The sequence below is a fragment of the Hermetia illucens genome, chromosome 6 (assembly GCF_905115235.1).
Source record: "Hermetia illucens chromosome 6, iHerIll2.2.curated.20191125, whole genome shotgun sequence".
NCBI lineage: Eukaryota > Metazoa > Arthropoda > Insecta > Diptera > Stratiomyidae > Hermetia > Hermetia illucens.
In genome coordinates this window covers 37,889,833-37,913,899 of record NC_051854.1, presented here as the reverse complement: position 1 = coordinate 37,913,899, position 24,067 = coordinate 37,889,833, and the positions used below count along the sequence as shown (strand labels likewise).

Genomic DNA, 24,067 nt, shown 5'->3' with positions numbered 1-24,067 from the left:
ATCCACTTCAAAAACTGCAGGGTTTGATTCAACCGAACCATCTACCATCCTGTTATCTCGTTGACTATTCCTAGATTTTCGAACCTGTATTATATGTTTTTCTTTAAGCTGTTTAAGGCACGCTTCAGTCGAAAATATGTTTTTTTGTGGACGCCCTCTTGGTCGTCGATAGCTTGATGGGAAAAGAGACAAGTTACCACTTTGTAACATGGCAAGTAAATGACAACGCATTTCCGGTATCAAGTAGCTTTCATAAGCGGGATTTCTGTTTAAAGCAATGCTAGTTGCATAAGCAATTGCAAACACCCCACAATCAATGAAATTAGTTTGCTTTTGTACGTCTACATATTGAACAGGAGGATTAAACGGAAACAAATTAGAAATAAATGCCTCTTCTAGTGGACAAAAATTTTTATGCAACAAGCTATCATAGATGCGCAAGATTTCAGTATTATAATAAATACACACCCAATGCCCAACATTACCCAAACCTCCCCTATACAAAATTTGTAGATGCACTTCATTTTGTCTTAAAGGCGCGATTAGCTCTGGGTGTTGAATGAAATCAAGATCTCGTGGTCGATAAGATGTATTCCGTTGTAAAATAGCATGAAATACACGTACCACGTCGTCTTCTATATAGCTTGCTTCTAATATTCTGGTTTCGTTAAACATAGTAGACAAACTATTTTCCATAAATTATCAGTCAAAACTGATTCCAAACGGTTTGAATATATCAATAATACGGAGGTATAATAATTGGAAAATTGTAAAAATATACATACATACACTCGTCTCCTGTATTGATTAATCAGGATGCCACCAATTGAAAGGAAATGTAACCAGCACTGCAGGAAAACAATATTTATAAAAATATAGGTATTCACTATTAACTCTGCCCTAAACTTACATATTCTTTAACTGCATAAACAATTTTCTCGACAACAATAATCACTGGATCAAAGTCGCAGAGTTATTATCTATGGATTGTGATTATATTTAATCACTTGATTTTTAGCAAATTTTCACCAAATATAGAATTATGAAAATTTCTGTCCTCTCAACATAAATGTTGGCGAACTAATTCACTCTCAATTTTTCTATGATCAAAATGTTGATTTCAATGGAAAATTTTACCAAAACGTATATGCTCATCTTCGTAGGTCACGTTGCGGTTAAGAAATTGCCGTTAAAGTTCCCTTATGTTTAAATGCAGTTGAGAAGAGTAGTCCTAACTGTAGTTTTCAATGGAGCCCAGAATATTATATAATAATGTATATGTACATACATATATGCATGTTCTTGGAAAGTGTTCTAAACATATTCAAGATGTATACGGGCAACATAGGTACATAGAAAGCCTTCATATGAAATTTAATGTAAAGCTCCTTACATTGTAGATTCTGGGAAGAAATAAATTTCTTTTAGAAAGAAATCTGCATATTGTGGATATGTCCTACTTAATTAGCTTCCTGTTCTGTCAATCATTTAATTCTAGGAGAAATGAATTTGGTACTATATGTACGTTATAATGGGAAATTCTGAAAAAAATGGGTTTTTAGTAGATTCCACATCTTTTATCAGGGAAAAGTTGCTTTGATTTTAAAATCCCCCAATCACTCACCCTGGCGATATTTTTGCATATTGTGGAGCCCCTTCTAGCGCATTTTATTATTTCGGAACTAAAATCTGCTTGAGAAGACATAACTGACACCTTTCACTTGATACCCCCTGCGACTATATGAACTGAAAAGAAATTTTATACCCCCTTTTGTATGAATGAGGAGCACCACATGATAATAGTGAACAATATGCGCTTCACAGTTGTTAACCTAAAACAGATACAAAAAAAGGGTTGGAGAGTAAAACATTATTCATGAATTGAGTTCGTGTATTTGACTCGAATGTCAATTATTTTCCTTAATTATGACGTCAGCATCTGATTTGCATGGCTTTGGAAGCAGTAAACTCGCGCAAGATTGCTAAGTTTGAACTGCAATAACTTTGGCGTTAATTGCCAGATTGCGACGAAATTTTGCATGTATATACGAAATATTGCCCTCTATGCTGGTACAAAATTCGGAAGTGCTAGGATGAATTTAAGGGGGGGTTTTCAGTAAATTTCTAAAAAATGGGAATATACTATTAGTAAGTTTATTTGAGCAGATATCGGAATGGGACATATTTTGAGGCCTAGATTTCATCTAGGCGCACTACCTTGATTTTTTTCGGATTTTTAGGTTGGGTAGTTTCCGAAAATGAGTCCTGTCTCACTTCAAATGCGTACATTTTGACTCCTTACTTACGCACTTTGCAATTTATGCCAAAACTAATGTCAGTTTCGGAAAGTACAAATCGAGACCTTTCATTTGATACCCTACGCATCTATATCCGGTGAAAAAAATTTTTAAATCCCCCTTTTGCATGTATGGGGAGCCCCCCTTTAAACTCCACCTAAATTTATGCCACTCGCTGTATGCGTGGGATTTCATAGTTCCCATCTGTCCACCAAATTTCGTTCAGATCGGTTTAGCCGTTTTGGAGAAAAATGCGTGTGACAGACAGACAGACAGACAGACAGACAGACAGACATTGAATCGATTTTAATAAGGTTTTGTTTTACACAAAACCTTAAAAACGATGAATTTGATGTATATTCCATTCATGGGGAAACACGTATCACCGCGAAATGTCAGATAAGCATTATGGGACGTACTTCTGATTTTTATGTATTGTCTGAAATAAATGATATGGATGGAATTATAGGTTACAGATTTCTAAAGGAAATCAATGCAATGATTGATGTCACTGGTAGTAAACTTTATTCTATAGGTGGAATTCAAGAGGTTTTTCCTTCTAATAGCACACAAATAAATCTCCTACAGGATTTAGATTACAATTCTATTCCTGAGGAAGGTGTAGACGGGTTTAAGAAAATCGTTACGGAAAATCAAAAAGCATTTGCTGATCCAAATGAAGCATTGCCTTATAATACTAACATTGTGGCTACGATTAAAACTACCATTGACGAAGCAATATATTCAAGGAGTTACCCATACCAGATGACGGCAACTAAATTTGTAAATTCTGAGGTTGAAACTATGCTACGTGATGGTATAATCAGAAAGAGTTCTTCTCCTTATAATAACCCAATTTGGGTAGTTAATAAAAAGGGTGTAAGAAAACGGCGTTTTCCGTTAATAATGGCAAATACGAATATTGTCGAATGCCATTTGGTCTGAAAAATGCTCCGAGTATCTTTCAGAGAGCGATCGATGATGTATTAAGGGACGACATAGGAGTCCGTTGCCACGTCTACATTGATGACGTTATAATTTTTTCTTCCGATATTCAGAGTCATTTAAAAGATATTGAAATAGTAATAAAAAAGCTTCGAGATGCGAATATGCGCATTTCATTGGGAAAATGTAATTTTTTCAAAACGCAATTCGAGTTCTTGGGTTTCGTTGTATCTGAAAATGGTTTAAAAACTGCAGATAGCAAAGTAAGTGCTATTCTTAATTTCAAAGAGCCAACTACTATTAAGGGCCTTAGATCCTTCTTAGGAATATCGGGTTACTATCGACGGTTTATACGTGATTATGCAAAAATTGCAAAACCTTTGACTCAATTATTGCGAGGAGAAAATGGTAATGTTAGTGCAAAAAAGTCAGAAAAAAAGAAAATTACATTGTTGAAGGATGCTCAAGATGCCTTCAACAAGTTAAAGCAGAGGACGTTACTTTACGTTTTCTAGATTTCAGCAGACCATTCGAGCTCACAACCGATTCCTCATCGGTAGCAATTGGTGCTGTGTTATCTCAGGACAAACATCCGATTACTTTCGTATCACGAACGCTTAGTGCGACTGAGCAAAACTATGCGACCAATGAGAGAGAAATGCTCGCCATAGTATGGGCATTGCAGTCTCTTAGAAATTATCTCTATGGAGTAAACAATCTTCACATTTATACCGACCATCAACCGCTAACATTCGCGATATCTAATCGAAATCCTAACACCAAGCTAAAGCGTTGGAAAAGCTTTATCGAAGAATTCACACCGACTTTTCATTATAAGCCTGGGTCTCAAAATGTTGTCGCAGACGCGCTATCTCGCCAGTATATTCAGAATCTTACTGGAAATGGTGAATCTAGCGGAAATTGCTATAACAGTGAGGTATCCCTATCTCAGGTCATAAGGACAGTGTCAACGCCTATAAATTGCTTTAAAAGTCAGATTATGCTTTCGGTGGGCAAGGATTTAAAAGTAACAACAATTAGATTGTTTAATGGGTACCTACGTCACGAAATTGATTTTTCGAACACCGAAAGTCTATATTCAAAGTTAAAGGAGATAGTTGACGCGAAGGTAGTTAATGGAGTCCACTGTTCTTTGGAAATTCTTGGAAAAATACAGAATGATATTATCAATCTGTTTCCCTCGGTTCGTTTTAAGCATACCGAAAAGATTGTGATGGATTTAATAAATGAAAATGATCAGCTGGAAACTATTGCAATGGAACACAATAGAGCGCATCGTTCAGCGAAGGAGAACTATGACCAAATTCTGGATACATACTTTTTTCCTGGACTTCGTAAGGAAATAAAAAAATTCGTTAGTAATTGTAAAATTTGCGTAGAGTCTAAATACCAAAGACATCCGAAAAGGCAAATTATGAAGCGTACGCCATTACCTAAATATCCTGGTGAAATCCTGCATATGGATATTTACAGTACTCAGAATAACTACTTCCTTACGTGCATAGACAAATTTTCAAAATATGCTCTAGTGGAACAAATTGATTCACGTTCAATTGTAGATATTAAAATTCCTCTTACGAAAATAATTGGTTTCTTCAAAAATCCGAAAATATTAGTTACGGATAATGAGCCATCACTCTGTTCAAATGTTATACAATCCCTTATTAGGGACCACTTTGGTATGTCTCACCATAAAGTTCCAGCTATGCACAGTACAAGCAATGGACAAGTCGAGAGATTCCATTCAACTCTAGCAGAAATATCGAGAGCGATAAAAAAGGATATGCAACTTACAGATCTTAGTGAAATTATCCAATTAGCGTTAATAAAGTATAATAATTCTATACATTCTGTAACAAAAGCAAGACCTATTGACTTACTTTGGAACATTTCTGATTCAAATAAACTTAATACGGAAAAACTTTTGTTAAATGCCCAAAAAGCTCAAAATAATTATCACAACAAAAAAAGGGTCAATAGAAAATTTAAAAAGGGGCAAGAAATATTTGTCAAAAGGAATAAACGTTGTGGGAATAAGCTTTCGAATAAGTATGATAGGAAAAATGTGCAGAAAGATTTAGGTACTGCGGTACTAGTAGATGGTAAAGAGGTGCACAAAGATAATATTCGTTAATGTTTCTCTTCCCAGATTAACATTGGTCACCACCGTCGCCGGTAAAATCTTTGACTATAGTTCATCTAATTATATATCATTACGAAAAGGGGACGTGGGACTGTACGAAGATTATATATACCTTATCCATAATATAAATTTAACTGAATTTGAAAGTATAATAGGAGATATTAGTGATTTAAGAAAAATGTTTTCAATATCGGAACAGAAGGAATCACTGGACGCAGATGCGAATGAAATGTCTAGATTATTGTCGTCTCTAAAGCTTGGTGATCGCAGGCATAGACGATTAATCGACTTCCTTGGTTCTGCTATCAAATTTATTGCGGGTACACCTGATCACGATGACTTTGTTTTGTTAGGAGAACGACAGTCTAGGCTAGTAGGCGCACAAAATCAGCAGGTAGAAATTAATTCTGAGCTAACTGAGAAAACTAATGAATTGACAGAGCGCATAAATTTAATAAAAAAAGAGTATTATGATATCAGCGAACCAAGATTTCCTGAGTTATTTCAAATTATTACCATTAGAAATCAAAGAGTAATATCCTTATTAACGAACGCTGTCTACTCGGTTACCCTTGCTCAATTAAACATTGTTAATCCTGTCATTTTAACAGACTAAGGGGTCCTCTCAATCGTAAAACAGGAAGAAATGCCCATTACTATAAGTGAATTGACTTCATCTTCTACTGTTCAAATATATATTAGTAATAATGTGTTTAAATATTTAAAATATTTAGTTAAAGTACCAAATATAATTACTATTTGTTCTCTCATAGTTGTGTACCCTGTAATTCATAACAATACCATATCAGATTTAAGCAATAGGTATGTTGCCGAGTGCAAAAAAAAACACACTGCCACTGGTTAATTGTAAGGAAGGTAAGGGCAAAGCAGTCTGCAAGCACGATCGTTTTGATAAATGCCTTGCAATGATCTTCAATGGAAACGTCGCAACGTGTAAAACGGTCACTTCATATCGCATCTCTCTCGAATTTTATTTTAATTTGTATATTAAATTGTTCGCTGCCCTCAGTCTCATGCGAAGGTCGAAAACTGGCCACAGCCCCTAAGAAAGGTAAATTGGGTGTCACATAAAAACTTTGGAGACAAATTTTTGATCCATCCTCTGCCCATATGCCGTAATGCTTTCCTCTATATTGGTTTGGTGGCTCCTATTCTATAGAAATCCTTAACAAAAATTAACTCCTAGAAAATTACCTGGGGTGGAACATCAAGTACCATCAGCTCCCGTATGCATGTGTCGCACACCAAACAATTTCGGTATATAGTTCGCCTGCTCGTGGTAATATGGCGATCTGGGAAATCATGCTTAAAAAATTGCTGAAAAGTAAAAAAAATAACAAATATTATTCGCCTACTTTGTAACCTGTAAGTAATTAGTATTAAATGAGTTTTTTCCTTTCCATAAAATTCGAATTCATGATATCTTTCTAAACTAGATGGGAGTTCGTATAATGTAAGGAATTGAGGAATTGGGTTGCTCTATAACCTAGAAATTAACAAAAGTTTGAAGATGGACAATTTATAGATCTAGGGCAGTAAAAAGTGCTGGACACATAAGTCAAGGCAAGACGACCGAGATGTCCACCGGAACAGCGAGCTTAGGGCTCTGCAGGCGCATGCAACGTCTCGAGGGTGAATATCGGGAGATTCCACGAAGCTCTCGAAACAGGTAGAGCTGCATTGGAAGACATATCGGAGAGTATTGAAGAGCTGAAACTGATACTACCGTAAATATAGTTACGAACCTGCAACAGTTTGGGGGCATTTTTCATTGCTACTAGAAGGTAGCAATATTTACTCTCATCGCAAAGGCAGAGAAGGCGCAGAGTTGCCCACTGACCACATGGTATGCTTGACACTACGGGAAAAGTTTATCAGGAATGGACTCACTGAAACCATACGTGATGCCGAGGGCTTATTTCTAAGGCAGTTCGGCTTTAAAGCGAGAAAATCCACGGTCAACCCCCTTATGGAGATCGTGGCTGCGATTCATCAACCTGAGGCGCATAGTAGTCAATATCGAGGAAAAGTGCTCCTCTTAATATTTGATATCAGAAATACTGAGCAGCTCCTTGCAGATATTGAGGAATTATCGGACAGAGCCTGCTCCATGAGACGCTGGAGGAGCAAAGGAGACCGGGGATCAGATCGGGTGCTAGGTTTCGTCGATGGCCAAACGACCATCCTAAGCGGCCGAAGACGACCGGGTAGGGAGAGCTAACCTAAAATGTGTTATTTAAAAAAACCTCACATGTAGGTAATCGATGCGTGAGTCCGGACTGGAACTTGAGAAAACAACAAATGCGCGTGGAGCCATAAAACAGCATACTCGAGTGTTGCGATCAAGCGGGAAGAGGAAAGTGGGGTTGATCGATGCTTTTTTTGCTTCAGACATGCAATGAGACACGGCCTTTGAGGCTGATTCCCTACCTTGCCAGCCTTGGCCAGTTTCGCTTAGTTAACGAGGAGGAGATGAAGAGAAGAAGAAAGATTTAACTGCAATTCATTGTAATATATTCTAATATATCACACGCAATGAATGTAATCGTAAAGCGGCTATCGATAGAGTCGTGTGCCTGCAGACTTTTCGGGAAGGTTCTGCGTTGTCTGCTCCAAAGGTGTCACTTGATCCACTGTTTGCAGGTCTAAATACCTTCCTTAATTGTTTCTGACTGCCTAATTGTTTCTGAATCCTGACGAAAATTAGGACGCTGTCATCCTAAAGCGGTTCTCTTTTAGCACTCCTCGAAATCCTGGACTGGAGGGACTGCTGAACTTTCAACGTTAACCACGCCACAACACGCGTTTAACATCCAAATGCAAGGCAATTGCGCTCTTCCTCTAATGTCGCTTTCGATTATCAATGCGACATTTTGGATCAACTTTCTGGAAATCTGACTGAACAATTAAATTTTAAATGTAAAATCTTCCTGTTTTCCCAGTTTGAAATTCCGCATTCCAAAAGAAAAATAATGTTAGTTCCCATATCCAATTGATCACCCATTGACCACCCTCATCAACCAATCCAAGACCCGACAATTTTTGCTTTCGGTGAGCCCGACATTGAACTTCAAATTCCATGTCGGTGGTAGCAAAAGCAAAAATTATACCAATTTTTCGCCCTAGCCAGAAACAAATATGGCTGTAGTATGCACCCAATAATAAGCAGCATGAGCTGGCTTGGGCGGAAGCAAACGATCTATGATCTTCTCGCAATATTAGAACAACGCATTGACAAAATTTGGCGTAATAAAATCAAAATGGGATTTGAGGAAAAGTACATTTCATTTTCATTTTCAAATAAATGTCAATATTTATTTGAAAATGAAAATGAAGTTTACTTTTCCCCAAATCCCATTTTAATTTTATTACGTCAAATTTTGTCAATGCCTTGTTCTAATATTGGATTAGGAAATTATAGAGTGTAGTGATGAAGCAAAGAGGTGATAAAATGTGAGAAAAATAAAGAAATGCTGCATAGCAGCAAATGCACTCTCTCGTGAGATTGTCTTTGAATAAAGCAAGTAAAATGCTGCACATTCGCAAATCCGCGAACACCGGGCTTTTGGAATGTTTCCTACGGTAGTATGCTACAATTTGTGGTTCTGGCGTGGTTGGTTGTGAAGATTTTTTTGCACTTTCTGCCAGACGTACTATTAACAGTGGTAAAACAGACTGGACATTTTGCTGCGACCAGTGTGCGAAAAAAACAGAAGCAGTAATCTTTAGTAAAAAGAGAAAACCGACTCTGGGTTCCCTGTTGTTTGACGGGACGATTATAGAGGTAGAGTCAACGGTTAATGCCTCGTCGTAGATAACCTTCTACGAATAAATCAAAGCAGCGGTGAACAAATCTGCGACTGCAGTTTCGGCCTGGAATCGGTCGGTTGCAAACGTAGGAGTTTCTACTCCTAGCAAGAGGCTTCTCCTCAGAGGCATTGTCTGATTCGCTTGGGAAGGAGATGTATCGTACCTATACAGAGAGGAAGAACTTTCAGGGTGGAATCTGCTTGCCGTTCTTTCTCCAAACAGGCCTTGATGATGATTGTGAGACTAAATCCCCATGGCCGCCCTTGTTAAGGAACCATATTCAAGCACAATGAAGACGACTCCAGGGAGGTGTTAATATTTTTTAATAATCCTAGTTTGCGGATTATAGTTAAGTCTGTACGTTAAAAAGCCGTTTACATTTTTTCATTCAGATGATCGCAGCGCGCTCTAGCAAGGCAGCAGAAAAACACCATTTTTGGAGATGGGTGTATAAATTGCTCTATATTTCAATAACAAACTATGCGAAAGGGCTGGAAAAATTACTGTGCACGTTTAAGATATTAATAAATCTATGGTGAAAAATTGGCATTTGTATGTCTTCATCCAGTTCTTCACAAAAAATTTCTAAAAAAAAACCAAAAAAGCGGCCTTCACATGGGATGACTCCCTTAAGTTCGTTGCGCTCGATCGATAGAAGGACTGTATGGCAGCCGATTCCGACAAATTCCCTTTCTCATCTTCCCTCCCAATGGCAAGAGAAAGTCACTGAAGTGAAGCGTCCCTAATGCGTGAAAATTGAATGGTTGGTTTGCTGAAATTGCAAACCTACAAAGAAACTGTTGTTGAATTATACAAATTTTAGGTGAACACATTAAGTAATTTTAAACATTTATTAATTCTAAGACATAATTACAAAATGTTATTTACTTTTTTAATTCAAAAATTCCATTCAACCTTTTTTCTGAAAACTAATACTCGACCAAACTTTCACGATTGCTACGTCGGCCTCGTGGTTGCCATCCAGCTGCCAACAGGCGGGTGAGTTTCAGTGGTGAATTATATTGTTCTGGTACGGAGCTCGGACAAATCCTCGTCAATCAGCTCGTACCTTCACACTATCCCAGCCCCTGCTGCCCCTCCTAACTTTAGGAGCGCAGATCAAATCTCACGCGCCATGCACCCTTTTTCCCCGAAACGTCAGCCCTGGAGACAAAAGGCTTTAACCTGAACACGGGGACGTTCTTGAGACTACAGACGATGCTATACCTAAAGAAGTGCTCTTATCTGTTGAATACCTCAAATGGACCCTCCTATGGTGGTGGGAAGGACTTCCGGGAAGCATCGACGTGAACTAAGACGTGTATGCTGATATCCAGGTCCCTGGGGATGTTAGCCCTCGTCCAAGAATGACGGGATGGCGAGGGTGATTTGTCCCGGAGCAAACACAAAATCTCAGTGTTGGAGAGGGCTGAGCTGGTATTGAGTACAGTCTCAAATTCTCCCCGTATACTAACTCGGCGGAGCTGGTGGCAAACTCTACACGATGAGGCCAAGTAAAACGAAATCCAGGACTAGTGACAATGAAAAGTCATCGTGTGCCATTATAGCAGCCTTCAGTGTCCTATGCCAGCGTTCCAGCGTCCCATTGGATTGCGTGTGGTACGCAGTCGTCCGGTGGCTTTAGAGGCCCAGGAGTTTGCTCAACTCCAAAACGTAAGAACCACGACAAGGTGCCTCGCCGCACGATTATGCGGAAATGTCAACCAGAGGTACTCCTTCACGCCACCGCTTGCATCGGCCTCTCCAGAACATCAACTCAGCATCCATCAGCACTAAATGACACTTCCCCCGAATTGAAACCAAGCTCACCCGAAGCTGCAGGATATTCAGGGTATCCAACAATTGGACGCGGTTAGCCTTTCAGTGATAAGCTTGCTTCGCCGCGGGCTTGGGAGGACAGTCACGAGGTCGGCAGAGCAGTCGTGGAAGGTGAGTCGAGAATTAGTTGTCAGAAAAAAAGTTGAATTAAAAAAATAAATAACATTTCGTAATTATGTTTTAGATTTAATAAATGTTTAAAATTACTTAATATGTTTAACTACAATCGGTGATCCGACGTGATTGCTCTGCAGCCCTCGTGACTGTCATCCCACTACCAACAGGCAGTCGAGCCACTCAGGTGGTGAGTTTCACTTCGCGATGAATTATATTGTTCCAGGGCGGAGCTCGTTAATCAACTCGCCTCCACAGAACTGCCTTAGACTTCGGCGGATTACTCAGCGCGCAAGAATCCAAGACGAGTTAACGTCCGCAGAGTGTAAGAGTGTGAAAAATGAACTTCGCCATGAAATCAACTGGCAGAAGGCACTGCTGCTGGCAGAAGCTAATCCATGACGTAAACAGAGAGCCATGGGGCCTCGGGTACAAGCTGGTTACCATAATACTAAGTGTCCATCGACCACCCTGATATATGGAAGCAGCGAAGGTGAAAGAAATCGTGTAGACATTTTTTCCTGTCCTCGCTATTCGAACTGATGCTGTCCATGAACGAGTGAATACTAAGGAATGGCCATGAAAGGGAGCGGTCCTCTTCATGAAGGATAAAAAAACACCAGGACGGGATGGTATTTCCAGTAAAGTAGAACTTGTATATCAATACAAACCGAACTTGCTATTCGACGCATTTAACGCATGTTTGCAGCGTTTGTTTTTCCCTCCCGCTGGAATTTACGCGGTTTGCGCTGAAAGGCGACCCCGACCCCGCTTAGTATGTTGGGCACGGGGGCAAGCTGCTTTAGAAACTTATCAAGCTGCGATTGACCGATGCAATACCTGCTACGGAAGATTACTCACCAACACAATATGGTTTTAGAGCGGGTGGATCCAAAATTGATGCGATTGAGAAGGTGGTCCAACGAGTAAAACGGGCTGAGGCCCATAGTCGCCACTGTAGACGAGGTGTGCTCTTTGGGACTCCCGACGTGAGAAATGCCAGGCTACCTATTGCAGATGTCGAGCGACTCTTAAAAGGACCGTGCTCCACTCTACAAGGCTAGGGAATGACAGCGTCGAATGAAGGAGACATGGGGGGCGGTTCAGGGATCTATCTATAGTCTGAAGCTATGGAACGGTTTATACGATAGTCTTCTACGATTGCCTAAGGAATCGCAAACTGCGAATAGATGATAGCTGTACATGCATTCTCCCTACTGTGGAGAAAACCGAAGTCATTGTGCTGACCAAGGAGAGGATTCCCCTAGTCCTCCCTATTTAGGTACGCCAAACCATGGTCGTGTCAGAGCCGTCGCTGAAATACCTCGTCATCATGATAAACACGGAAATAGGCTTCTTTGAGCAGATTCACTACACCGCAGACAAGGTTACGGCTAGAATGTTTTCGATTTGCCGGCTGATGTCCAATATTGGAAGTCCCTTATCCAGCAGGCGTCGCTTGCTCATGAGTGTGAAGTATGGATAGGTTCCCCCAATAAGGAAATGTACAGTAAGCACCCAGCGCAAGTGCAAAGACGAGAGACTCTGCGAGTTGTGTTTGCCTATCTTACTATCTCGAAGCCAGCTGTAATGGTGATCGGGAGAGTTATACCTATCGCTCTCTATGTTGCCGAGCGGAAGCTTATATACTTCAGAAAAGGCGAGGGAAATAAGCAAGCCGTCGCTTGTGAAGTGAGAGCTCGTACTCCCTGCGTATGGCAGCAATCTTAGGAACCAGAATCGAGAGGTAGATAGACCGCGCTTCTCATAAAAGACGTGCGGCCCTGGTTCAATTGAAAGCACGGTGAAGCTGACTATTCCTTTTGACATGGGACCTTTTCATTCTTATCTTCACAAATTGGAAAATAACGGTCGCCCGATTGCGTGCATGAATGATGCCTGTCAGACTTTTTCTTCTGCAGCAGATGGAAGCGCTATTGCTATCACCTTTCGATGGAAGGGTTCCTCGCGTCTCCAGATACCATAATTGAGGCCATGCTACAGAGCGAGGATACGTGGAGCCGAGTGGTACGTTACTCTTCAGCTATTATTAAGGCCAAAAAGAGGGATATAGATGGGGTAGACGCCAGGGTAGCTGAGAGTCCCTGAATTCCAGGGGTTTTGCTCCTATACTGAATAGGCTTGCCCTGAGGTAATGCGCCAAACCGTTCAGGTTCAGAATTCTGGACACTCCAGGGGGTGTTTTAGATGGTGGTCTGTTTGAGACAGGAGTCCGACACTTTGTGCGTAAATGTATTTCACCAATCTACCGTTAAGTTGGCCGATTTACCATTGCAAGACTTGAGCATTTAGTGTATAGAAGCATTCACCCATCCTAGCCAAAAAGCCACCGAATAGGATACAACCTAAAGACCAAGGCTAGCCATAAATATACCAACAAACCTTTTACGCAGGGATGAAGTTTTTATTATTTGATAAACATAGCCTGCTGGAAAGCAGAAAATTTTCACGGAAAATACTCTCTTCGCCAAAGATCCAGTTAAAAAGGATATCCCCAATTGGTTTCTGTTTACCTGAAATTTTCTTGTAAATTCATTATTTTTCTGCCTGGATTCTTTGGAAACATTGAGTTATCCGTGCCGTAGGCACTTTATAACCTTCATGCATACTTTATTATGCTCGAATAAATTTTCCAAAACGGTTTCTTTTTCACTTTTCTTTATAACTTCTACTTGATTCCCGACATATAAATATTATTTGCTCATACTTTATACTCATTCAAACATACATTTTATAGAGGATTTCTTTAGGGTCAACCGGAGCTTTAAAATACAAGCAGAACCATAAAATCCACTCGATTTAATTCACTCATGGTCGTCCAAGGCCCCCATGGGGAGATAACTCGAAATTGGTGTTTATACATGAATAAATCTGGCTATATGCGAAGCCATTACGCTAAGAACGGATTAATTTCTGATCCAGGCAATCACAGTAAAGTTTGAAACATGAAGGACATTTAAGGAGCCGAGTATGTTATAGCCTAGTTACAAGGAGTGCCTTTTCAAAATGTTATCTCTTTTTGTAGGAGCCCCATTGGGTTGAAGTTACAAACACCGTGAAAGATTTATTAGATATTTAGAATATCAAGGGCAAATACAGGCAGATTTATATGCATAAGAGACTACGGAATTACAAATAAATTTCATGATTTTACGATATGAACAGAAAATGATAGTAACTAGCAAGCCATGAAAACATTATGATTTGAACGCCAGCCATGGCTACTGGCCGGGTAGGAGTGTGACGGCACATCGGAGGCGCGAACCTGAACGTCACTGCAATTTCGCCTCTGCCGCCGCATCGAACGGCCATAGAAACAGCTGATGACCTGACAGGAGACCGAGGCGAAAAATGTCGAGAAGACAGAGACTCTTCACTAGACTGCCCGCGCGGCGAAAAGTCAAAAAAGAAAAGTGTAAACTAAAGAAAAGCCAAAGTGTTGTTATTATCAGAAAATGGATTTTATTTATATTTGGGAAAAACTTATTCCCCAAGGAGTATGCTTTTCTTGATAGTGATAAGCAACTAAGCAATCCACTTCAAGTAGATATATCCCTAGAGTGAAACCTAGTGAATTGCCCACTATTTGGTGTACTGAAAGGGCAATGATGTATAATGACTAGGATGCATTCATGATGATCTTGAAAAAAATCTTTATTGGCTGAATTCGACCTTGGGGAAAGATCTATCCCAAAAACCTGAAAATTTGCAAAATTAACCATACAGGTCTGCTCTCAAGTTTTGAAGTTCTATTAAGGTGCTCCGAGGACACGTGGAGGGTGGGGATTTTTTTGAAAACTTCATATTTCTCGTCAAATCGTTGCGTGGATCCTCGCCAAAACCTTGAAACCAAACAAACTAAGGAGATATCGTACTAACCTATCGGATAAAAGAAAAACTTAAATTGAAAAGAAAATAACAAAAAAAAATGACTCGAAAAAGCAGAAGCTGGACGACGAAATTTGGTTATAAGATGAAGGGGTAGTTCGCAATCAATTTTCCAAAAAATATATTAATGCACTAATATTAACTTTATTTAAGGAGGTATCGATATGGAAGGCATTTTAAAGCTAGAGACCATATAGTGGCGGTTTCGCAATGTTTTTAAAATTTTTCACCGTTGCTGAAGATAGGATATTTGTATGTCTAATGTTGCATCCGCGATGGTTAGTGTCGAAGCAGGCGTGGTGTAGATCTTGTCAACTATGTCGACTGTAATTTGTAGTGGCTGACCATTCATCATCACAATAATCGATTGGAGAGCAAATGGTGGACGTCTCACCCATAGACTACCCATTAGAGGCTCTGGAACTACTGCCCCGCTGTGCATGCGGCAATTCTCCTTTTGAACACGAAGTCAACACTTTGGGAACTTATCATGTGAGGTTGGTTGTTTATAGTTTGTTTATTCGATTGGAATATCCACAAAATGAGAGCTGTCAGTAGCCTGTCTTTTCTACCGAGTAACTGCTCTTCTTAACCCTATAAAAATTAGTTGAGTCGATCACTTCGGTGGAAAGGAAAGATAATTAAAAGTTCTACTTCCAGGCAAGTGTCTGGACACCCGTCAACTCAACTGTGGATGCAATGCTGGCCATAATACCTTCAACAGGCTACAGTAGTCCTGTAGTGTACCGTTACGATCTTGAATGTAGTGCTATAATACCCTTCGATTCCTTTATCCAATTGGATTGTCATGCCAGCGACTATTATTCACCGGTCTTGGATGGGTTCTCAAATATTAGTAGTATTATTGGGCGTCGATACATTAGCAGCGCTCGCTCCGCCTTTTTTCCCTAAAATCTGGATAAGCAGCTATCTCAGTACTAACATCAAGTTAAGACTGTTCTTCCGTGCTCCTACAAGGTGGGGCAAAAGCAATCACTCTGTTGGAAAATGCTGTAATTTTTGCAAATGGCGCCAATTGTCAATTTGGTTTTGACATTTTTGAAGTAAACAAATGCAGACTACAAATCGACAAGCTATGAAATGGTTTGCTCCACAATAACGCAGAATAATTGTTTTCATCTTTTTGCTCAACAATTCGTCGATTGTGTTGACGCAGCGTGAATTTCGCCGCAGATATCCTGGACTTCTGATGTTTTCAAGGCTGATCGACGCCGGAACAACCGTTTTGTTGAGAATGTCGCTGCTGTCAACCGTTCTGTTGAGAATGTCGCTGCTGTGGCCCAAGATGTCGAAGAGGAGCCCCGAACATCGACCAGACAACTTGTCACGCAATTGGGCATAAGCCGACAGTCCCTACCCAACATTTTGGTAGACGTTTTGAAGATTGATAGGCCAGGGGTAGCTTTCTTCAAGCTACGATTTTTAGTTTCAAATGTAAATATATATTTCGGGAGCGACCTAATTACTAGGTAGCTTTGTACTGATGGAGGGGGTAAGTCGCTCCCAAAATATGTATTTACATTTAAAACTCAAAGTGGTAGTTTGGCGGAAGCTACCCTTTGCTGAACTACAAGTTGGAGACAAAAATCTAATCTCTTAGATTTGAAGATGTTCCCTTATAAAGTGCAGACAGTGCATCAGCTGTTAGCTGTTGATCACCAAATGCGGCTAACCTACGCTAATTCTATCCCGAATCTCAACGAAGAGGAGGACGATTTTTCATAGAAAATTATCATAAACGATGAGGCTCATTTCCATCTTAGCGGTTACGTAAATACATAAAATAATCGTTTCTGGGGCACCGAAAATCCATGTATCACCCACGAAGAGCCATTAGACTCGCTCAATTTTTTTCTTTAATTGGATGAGTTGCAACTAGAAAACATGTGGTTCCAACAGAACGGCGTAATGGCACACACTGTTCGATTCACAACCGATATTCGGAGGGAAGCATTTCAAGGTAGCTTAATTCCTCGTTTTGGTGAATTGGACTGGCGGTTAGATCACCCGATTGAACCGATGCCGACTTCTTTTTATCGGGTTTTTTTTTAAGTCGCGGGGTTACGTCAACAAACCTCAGACTCTTGAAGCCCTTAAGTAGAATATTTGCCAGGAATGCGAGAACCTGTCGCCCGAGGTTCTGGCAAGAGTGATCGAAAATGACATAAAACGGGCCCTTATGGTCATTTATCGTCGATATCATTTTCTCGATCTGATGGAATAAATTTTAATGGATTAAATAACGCAATTTCACAAGCAGAACCAAAGTTTTTCATTTAAAAAAAAAAAATAAATTACAGCGAAAGAACATCGGAATATTACTTTTGCTCCACCTTGTACATAGGAGTAGTACAATAACCGCCACTGTCACTCAAAAGCCTCAATCTTGCATCAGTTCATGTCTTCATCGTGTCAGTAGGGTATTTTGCCCTGAGACAATAACAAATGAAAAATGTTGTCGGCGTACGGGCCCAATACCCTTGGACGTCGCGATAATAATGAGGAATTGGCAGTGGAGAGGTCACACAATGAAAAAGAGCGACAACTTCATTGCGGCCTTTACACACTATGCAATGAAACCCACTATCCCAGGATGACCAACTATGTGGCCTGGAGCAATGGAGGAACAATGCAAGCTTCTCGTGGAAGGAGTTGCAGCACATTGCCAGGAACCGACTCGGATGCTGCATAGCTATGGTTGCCGCTCTATGCTCATAAAGGGCTGGAGACAATTTTGAGTGGCGGAAGAAACTATTAGATAATGAGAATAAATCGGGATTGGATGGGTGGTCAAAGGGTAGTATAGGTCCCAGGGTGAAACGTGGATTGGTACCCACGATGGAGTATAAAACCTGGGAAATGCCTGCTGAACCAACACCAACAGCTCTACTACCAAACCCTATCTCCACCTTCACGTGGTGACCGCTGGGAGCTCTTTCTTAATGAAAAGCTGCAGACGGAAAAGGATGAAGGTGAGTCTCCCGCGCCTAAAAACGGGAAAAATTGTACCAACTGGTCCTCCAGGTTGGGGGTTTGGGTAGGGCTGACAACCCTACACGGAAAACAACTTGTTACGAAGCCACAACAGGAGCCTCGGACAGGACGGTCTTTAGAACGATGGACCCGGCAACGACAACAGATCAACGATTTGCGCATTTTCTCATGGAACGTGCGCTCCCTGTACAGAGATGAAGCTGATGAGCAGCTAGCCGATACCCTGTCCCAATATAAGGCTGATATAACAGCGTAAAAAATCATAAGTCGCCAGGAGCCGATGGAATTACAGCCGAATTGGTTAAATATGGAGGCGACCAGTTACACCAAGTGGTTCATCAACTTGTGCTCAAGGTATGGGACAGCGAATCAATGCCTGACGATTGGCAACGAGGCATTATCTGTCTCATACATAAAAAGGGAGATATCACACAGTGCAGCAATTATAGAGGTATCACGTTGCTGAGTATCATTTGTAAGATATTCTCCACTATCTTACTAGGCCGGATAGCCCCATACGCCCAGAACATCATTGGCCCATACCAAAGAGGCTTCACTCTAGGCAAATCAGCAACAGATCAGATTTTCTCTCTGCGGCAAGCGATGGAAAAACTGTTGGAATATGGACAACAGTTGCACCATCTGTTCATCGACTTTCAAGCCGCCTATGATAGCATAGCCAGGGTAAAACTGTAGACGGCCATGAGAGAATTCGGTATCCCGACGAAATTAATAAAACTGACTAGGCTGCCCTGACCAATTTGCGAGGCCAGATAAAAGCAGCAGGATCACTCTCAAGACCATTCGTCATCAACAACGGTCTACGACAAGGGGATGCCCTATCCTGCGTTCTCTTTAATCTGGCCCTCGAGAAAATGATCCGTGATGCTGAGGTAAATGCAAGAGGTACGATCCTCTTCAAGTCCACCCAACTACTGGCTTATGCTGACGATATGGACATCATGGGAAGAACCACCCGAGATGTACAAACTGCCTTCATCCAGATGGAGCAGGCGGCAATCGGGGCAAGATCTTGGGGTGCACATCAATGACGGCAAGACAAAATATATGGTGGCAACGTCAGCAACGAAGACGAATCAACCAACAACATCAAACCGCACTGGTCAAACACGAAGAAGAATAAGGATAGGAGAATACAACTTTAAGATCGTTGACAATTTCTCTTATCTAGGGTGGCACCTGGACCCCACAACCTATATACCATTGTGAAGCTTAGACCCTCTACCAATAGTAATGATCACAAATTGAGCTCCTTTTTGCGAAATTCTCAATATTACCGGAGATATAAGCGTTTAAAGTTTTCCCCCAGATTCCTCCAAAAATCAAAAATTTTCCTGCCACCTAGACCCCACAATCTAGGTACTATTTTGAAGCTCAGACCCTCTTCCAGTAGTAGTGATCACAAATTAAGCTCCTTTTTGCGAAATTCTCAATATTAACGGAGATATAAGCGTTTAAAGTTTTCCCCAGATTCCTCCAAAAATCAGAAATTTTCCTGGCATCTAGACCCCACAACCTATATACCGTTTTGAAGCTCAGACCCTCTACCAATGGTAGTGATCACAAATTAAGCTCCTTTTTGCGAAATTCTCAATATTAACGGAGATATAAGCGTTTAAAGTTTTCCCCAGATTCCTCCAAAAATCAGAAATTTTCCTGGCATCTAGACCCCACAACCTATATACCGTTTTGAAGCTCAGACCCTCTACCAATGGTAGTGATCACAAATTAAGCTCCTTTTTGCGAAATTCTCAATATTAACGGAGATATAAGCGTTTAAAGTTTTTCCCCAGATTCCTCCAAAAATCAGAAATTTTCCTGGCACCTAGACCCCTCAACCTATATACTATTTTTAAGCTCAGACCCTCTACCACTAGTAGTGATCACAAATTGAGCTCCCTTTTGCGAAATTCTCAATATTAACGGAGATATAAGCGTTTAAAGTTTTTCCCCAGATTCCTCCAAAAATCAGAAATTTTCCTGGCACCTAGACCCCACAATCTAGGTACTATTTTGATTCTCAGACCCTCTACCAATAGTAGTGATCACAAATTAACCTCCTTTTTGCGAAATTCTCAATATTAACGGAGATATAAGCGTTTAAAGTTTTTCCCCAGATTCCTCCAAAAATCAGAAATTTTCCTGGCACCTAGACCCAACAACCTATATACCATTTTGAAGCTCAGACCCTCTACCAATAGTAGTGATCACAGATTGAGCTCCTTTTTGCGAAATTCTCAATATTAACGGAGATATGAGCGTTTAAAGTTTTTCCCTAGATTCCACCAAAAATCAGAACTTTCCTGGCACCTAGACCCCACAACCAATATACCATTTTGAAGCTCCGACCCTCTACCATTAGTAGTGATCACAAATTAACCTCCTTTTTGCGAAATTATCCATATTAACGGAGATATGAGCGTTTAAAGTTTTTCCCTAGATTCCTCCAAAAATCAGAACTTTCCTGGCACCTAGACCCCACAACCTGTATACCATTTTGAAGCTCAGACCCTCTACCATTAGTAGTGATCACAAATTAAGCTCCTTTTTGCGAAATTCTCAATATTAACGGAGATATGAGCGTTTAAAGTTTTTCCCTAGATTCCTCCAAAAATCAGAACTTTCCTGGCACCTAGACCCCACAACCTGTATACCATTTTGAAGCTCAGACCCTCTACCACTAGTAATGATCACAAATTAAGCTCACAAAATCACAGCCGATAACAGCTACCATGATGAAATCCGCGCACGGTTGTTGTCCGTGACTGTTGTGACTGTTCCGCACGAAACGTCTCATCATAGGGTGAAAGCTCTTACTGTACAAGACTATGATCTTGCCAGTCCTCATGTATTCCTCGGAAACTTGGGTTCTTAGCAAGAAAAATTGCGAACACTTGGCCGCGTTTGAGAGAAGAGTCCTCCGAAGAATTTTTGGCCCCCTGCATGAGGATGGACGAATCCGTAGCCTACATAACGACGAAATCTATGAGCGATACCATGACCATCCGGTTGTGGACAAAATCCGGCTCAATAGGTTACGGTGGGCGGGTCACTTAATCCGTATGGATGAGGATGATCAAGCCCGGAATGTCTATAAGGGCAAAATCTATGGTAGAAAAAGAAGATGAGGCGGACCTTGTCTAAGATGGAGCAATGGCGTAGGTCAGGACGCCAGACAGCTTTTAGGGATATCGAATTGGTGGTCCTCGGCGCAAAACCGGGATTTTTGGGGTTCCTTATTAAAGCAGGCCTAGACCGGATACCGGTTGTTGCGCCGTTGTTGATGATGATGATTTCGATAATGATTGGATGTTAAAAACCCAGCATGGACAAATTGCAAACATGTGGGGTTGTCATATATGAAGCAGGCCCCTTCCAATAATAAAAAGATATGGGTTTAGAAAAATGTAGCTCTACTGTACATAAGGACTTCAGATAGAGCATTTTATAGGTATAAAACTGTACAAGACTGTATGCATGAGAAGGTATGTAGTATCTATATCTATCTATAAAATCCTGACTAAGAATTGTGTACATCTATTTCACCTGCGTACGTCCATAAGTCAGCAAAGCTCGAATAAAGAAACAAAATTGCACATTCCTAGAAGGAAATTTTGCGTAAGGTTAATTTATAACATCCACCGGGACGCAATAAATTCTTCTTAGCAAGAGAATAATTGCCGTAAATGTACTTCTCACTTAATCGAATTAGAACCGGCAAAATCCCAGCTAGGGTTTTGATATATGACTGGCAATTAAATTCCTCTCCCTCCTCTAGTAGGCATGGATCACATCATGTTGTGAGTACCTTCAGATTCGTGTCTAATCTGTGCAAGCAAATGATTCGCTGTTTCTCTCAATTATAGATGGAAGTATAAAGTACCACTTTCCATAGTATCTACATGCATACTTGGGGTTTTATACTCCCAAATTGCCATGTTTCTACCAATAAATTATTTATTGACCCAACTTTCCTTGCAAGCAGGAATTTGCGAGTACAACACATTCCCCCGATATTTGAACATTGGCGGAAAAATTGCCCTTCTCAACTTTCTCCCCGATAATACTAACAATCTTTTGTGCATGTAACCCCATAAAATTTAGTAGGACTACGGATAATACCCAGGAATCGTTCAAAAATTTGCGGCAGAAACAATACAGTCCGAACCGATGGCTCTTCGACTTTATTGGCAATAAAATTGTGCTTTTATGATAAAAAGGGGCGTTCGACTGGTTGAAATTGAATTAGACCGTCGGAAAAGTGGTCGGCTCGTATTACTGAGATAGATAGATAAAGGGTTTATTTATGGATACGCCACAAATGGGATGAAATAGAAGCAAAGCGAAAAGTCCGATAGGGACCAGGTTACAGATGTAGGTTGAGACAATAATAGAATTATTGGAGGAAAGGACAACGGACGGCCAAATGGAATATATTTGCATTTACTTTTATTTGCCACAAGTAACTTCAATTCTCACCTCTCAGTTTTCTCTCATGATTCACCGAGAGGATTTTTAAATGAAAATCATTGACTTAAATTGACCATTCCCTATCCTAGTTCTCCGGTCTTCTCCTTCACTACGGTATTTTTGAAGACAAAGAATTTGGGGACAAATTGGCACAAAACATCACAAGTGCTTTTATTGCTGGCGTAAATCAAAATGTAGGACACACCCCAAAAGAGTGCGATAAAACCCTGAACCCTGAACCCCGAACCCTGCCTGAACGCAAACACATATTTAAATCTGGTTGAGACCAGTACTTTCCCATGCATGTTTCTAATTTCGTCCTCCAAGGCATCGAATCTGTTCCCAAAAGCGGATAGAGATCCGTTCGGTGTGAGGTAAACTTTGAAAAAAGTCACTTTCGCATAACGAGTCCAACCGAAGCCATCTCCTCGACTATGGGCCTGTACTCGCAACTTAACCGTACCTTCCACCCAAATACCAACAGTGCCAGATATATCCCCCTACAACCATGGTGAGCTCCTACTTCGGCACTACTAGCTACGAAGTAACAAGTTATCTATTCGTCCTTACACAATCTGTCCCATCAGGTCGTGACCATTTGCACTCCTATGCATGTTCGCTTGCAGGATATGGGTCATGGTACTTGGCCTTTCACTTTTGTAACTATTTTTTGAAGATCCAACAGCACCCGGAACTGGGAACGTTAACCACATATTCCTTCTGCAAGCCACGGTCCATGCAAGAAACAGCATTTTTTCGACTCGCCACACCCAAGAACCCCCTACCACCTGTGAGGAGTGCCCAGATCTCCCATCAGGCACGACCCCATCTGGCAAATTGGGGCATACCTATTGGTGAGTAAATAAGTGTCCAAGCACTTTTCTTTTTTGGCTGTGTATGGACTGCAGTTTGCTCTTCTCTGGTGCGCGAGCCAAAATGGCTATGGGAAGGATACCCAGAACATAAAAACACTATGGAAGACGTGTAAACGAGGAAAGTGTGCAAGCAGGCTCGCGGTCGTCGATATCCCTCGACGCAGTGCCAGGGTGGTGGACAACTCGGCCAACGTGACATCTACAAGTGCTCTACATTTGGAAAAGGAGGCGTTCAAACGAAGTACCATTCTACCGGGAACACCAGTAACAAAATCGAAGAAAGATGAGTTGAAAACAGATCGCTGGACGACAAAAACCGCAACAAGACTGACCGCATATTTTCAAGAGGAGCGACTCTCTCTCTACTCCAGGATCAGGAAAAGGACCCATTCAGAAGAATTTCGTTAACTTTGAGATCTCCGCCACTGCCAAACATCAAAAAAGATAAAGCGGAAGGTCAATGAACCCCAAATGTGAAAGACTATTTGAAAGTTGTAACCCGGTTAGAACCCATGAAGAGCAGAGCCCGGATGCAGAGGAATTACCCTTCACACAGCCTGGTGTAAAAATGGTTGAGCTGTTCGAGT

The 24,067-nt window shown here is 40.8% G+C and overlaps 1 protein-coding gene and 1 long non-coding RNA gene across 2 annotated transcripts in view; both read right to left on the bottom strand.

Moving 5' to 3' along the window:
* Nucleotides 1–24,067, bottom strand: part of LOC119658572 (ras-like protein family member 10B) — a 161,338-nt gene that overhangs the window by 64,227 nt on the left and 73,044 nt on the right. The window contains exon 2 of the mRNA XM_038066020.1: nucleotides 6,622–6,744. Coding sequence (XP_037921948.1) covers nucleotides 6,622–6,645 — 24 coding nt within the window. The 5' untranslated portion in view covers nucleotides 6,646–6,744. The remainder of the gene's footprint in view (nucleotides 1–6,621; nucleotides 6,745–24,067) is intronic.
* Nucleotides 786–1,542, bottom strand: LOC119658573. Its single transcript, XR_005250245.1, has 3 exons — nucleotides 1,461–1,542; nucleotides 911–1,403; nucleotides 786–848 (listed from the first exon to the last, which is right to left on the bottom strand). It is a non-coding gene; the product is annotated as an uncharacterized LOC119658573 (long non-coding RNA).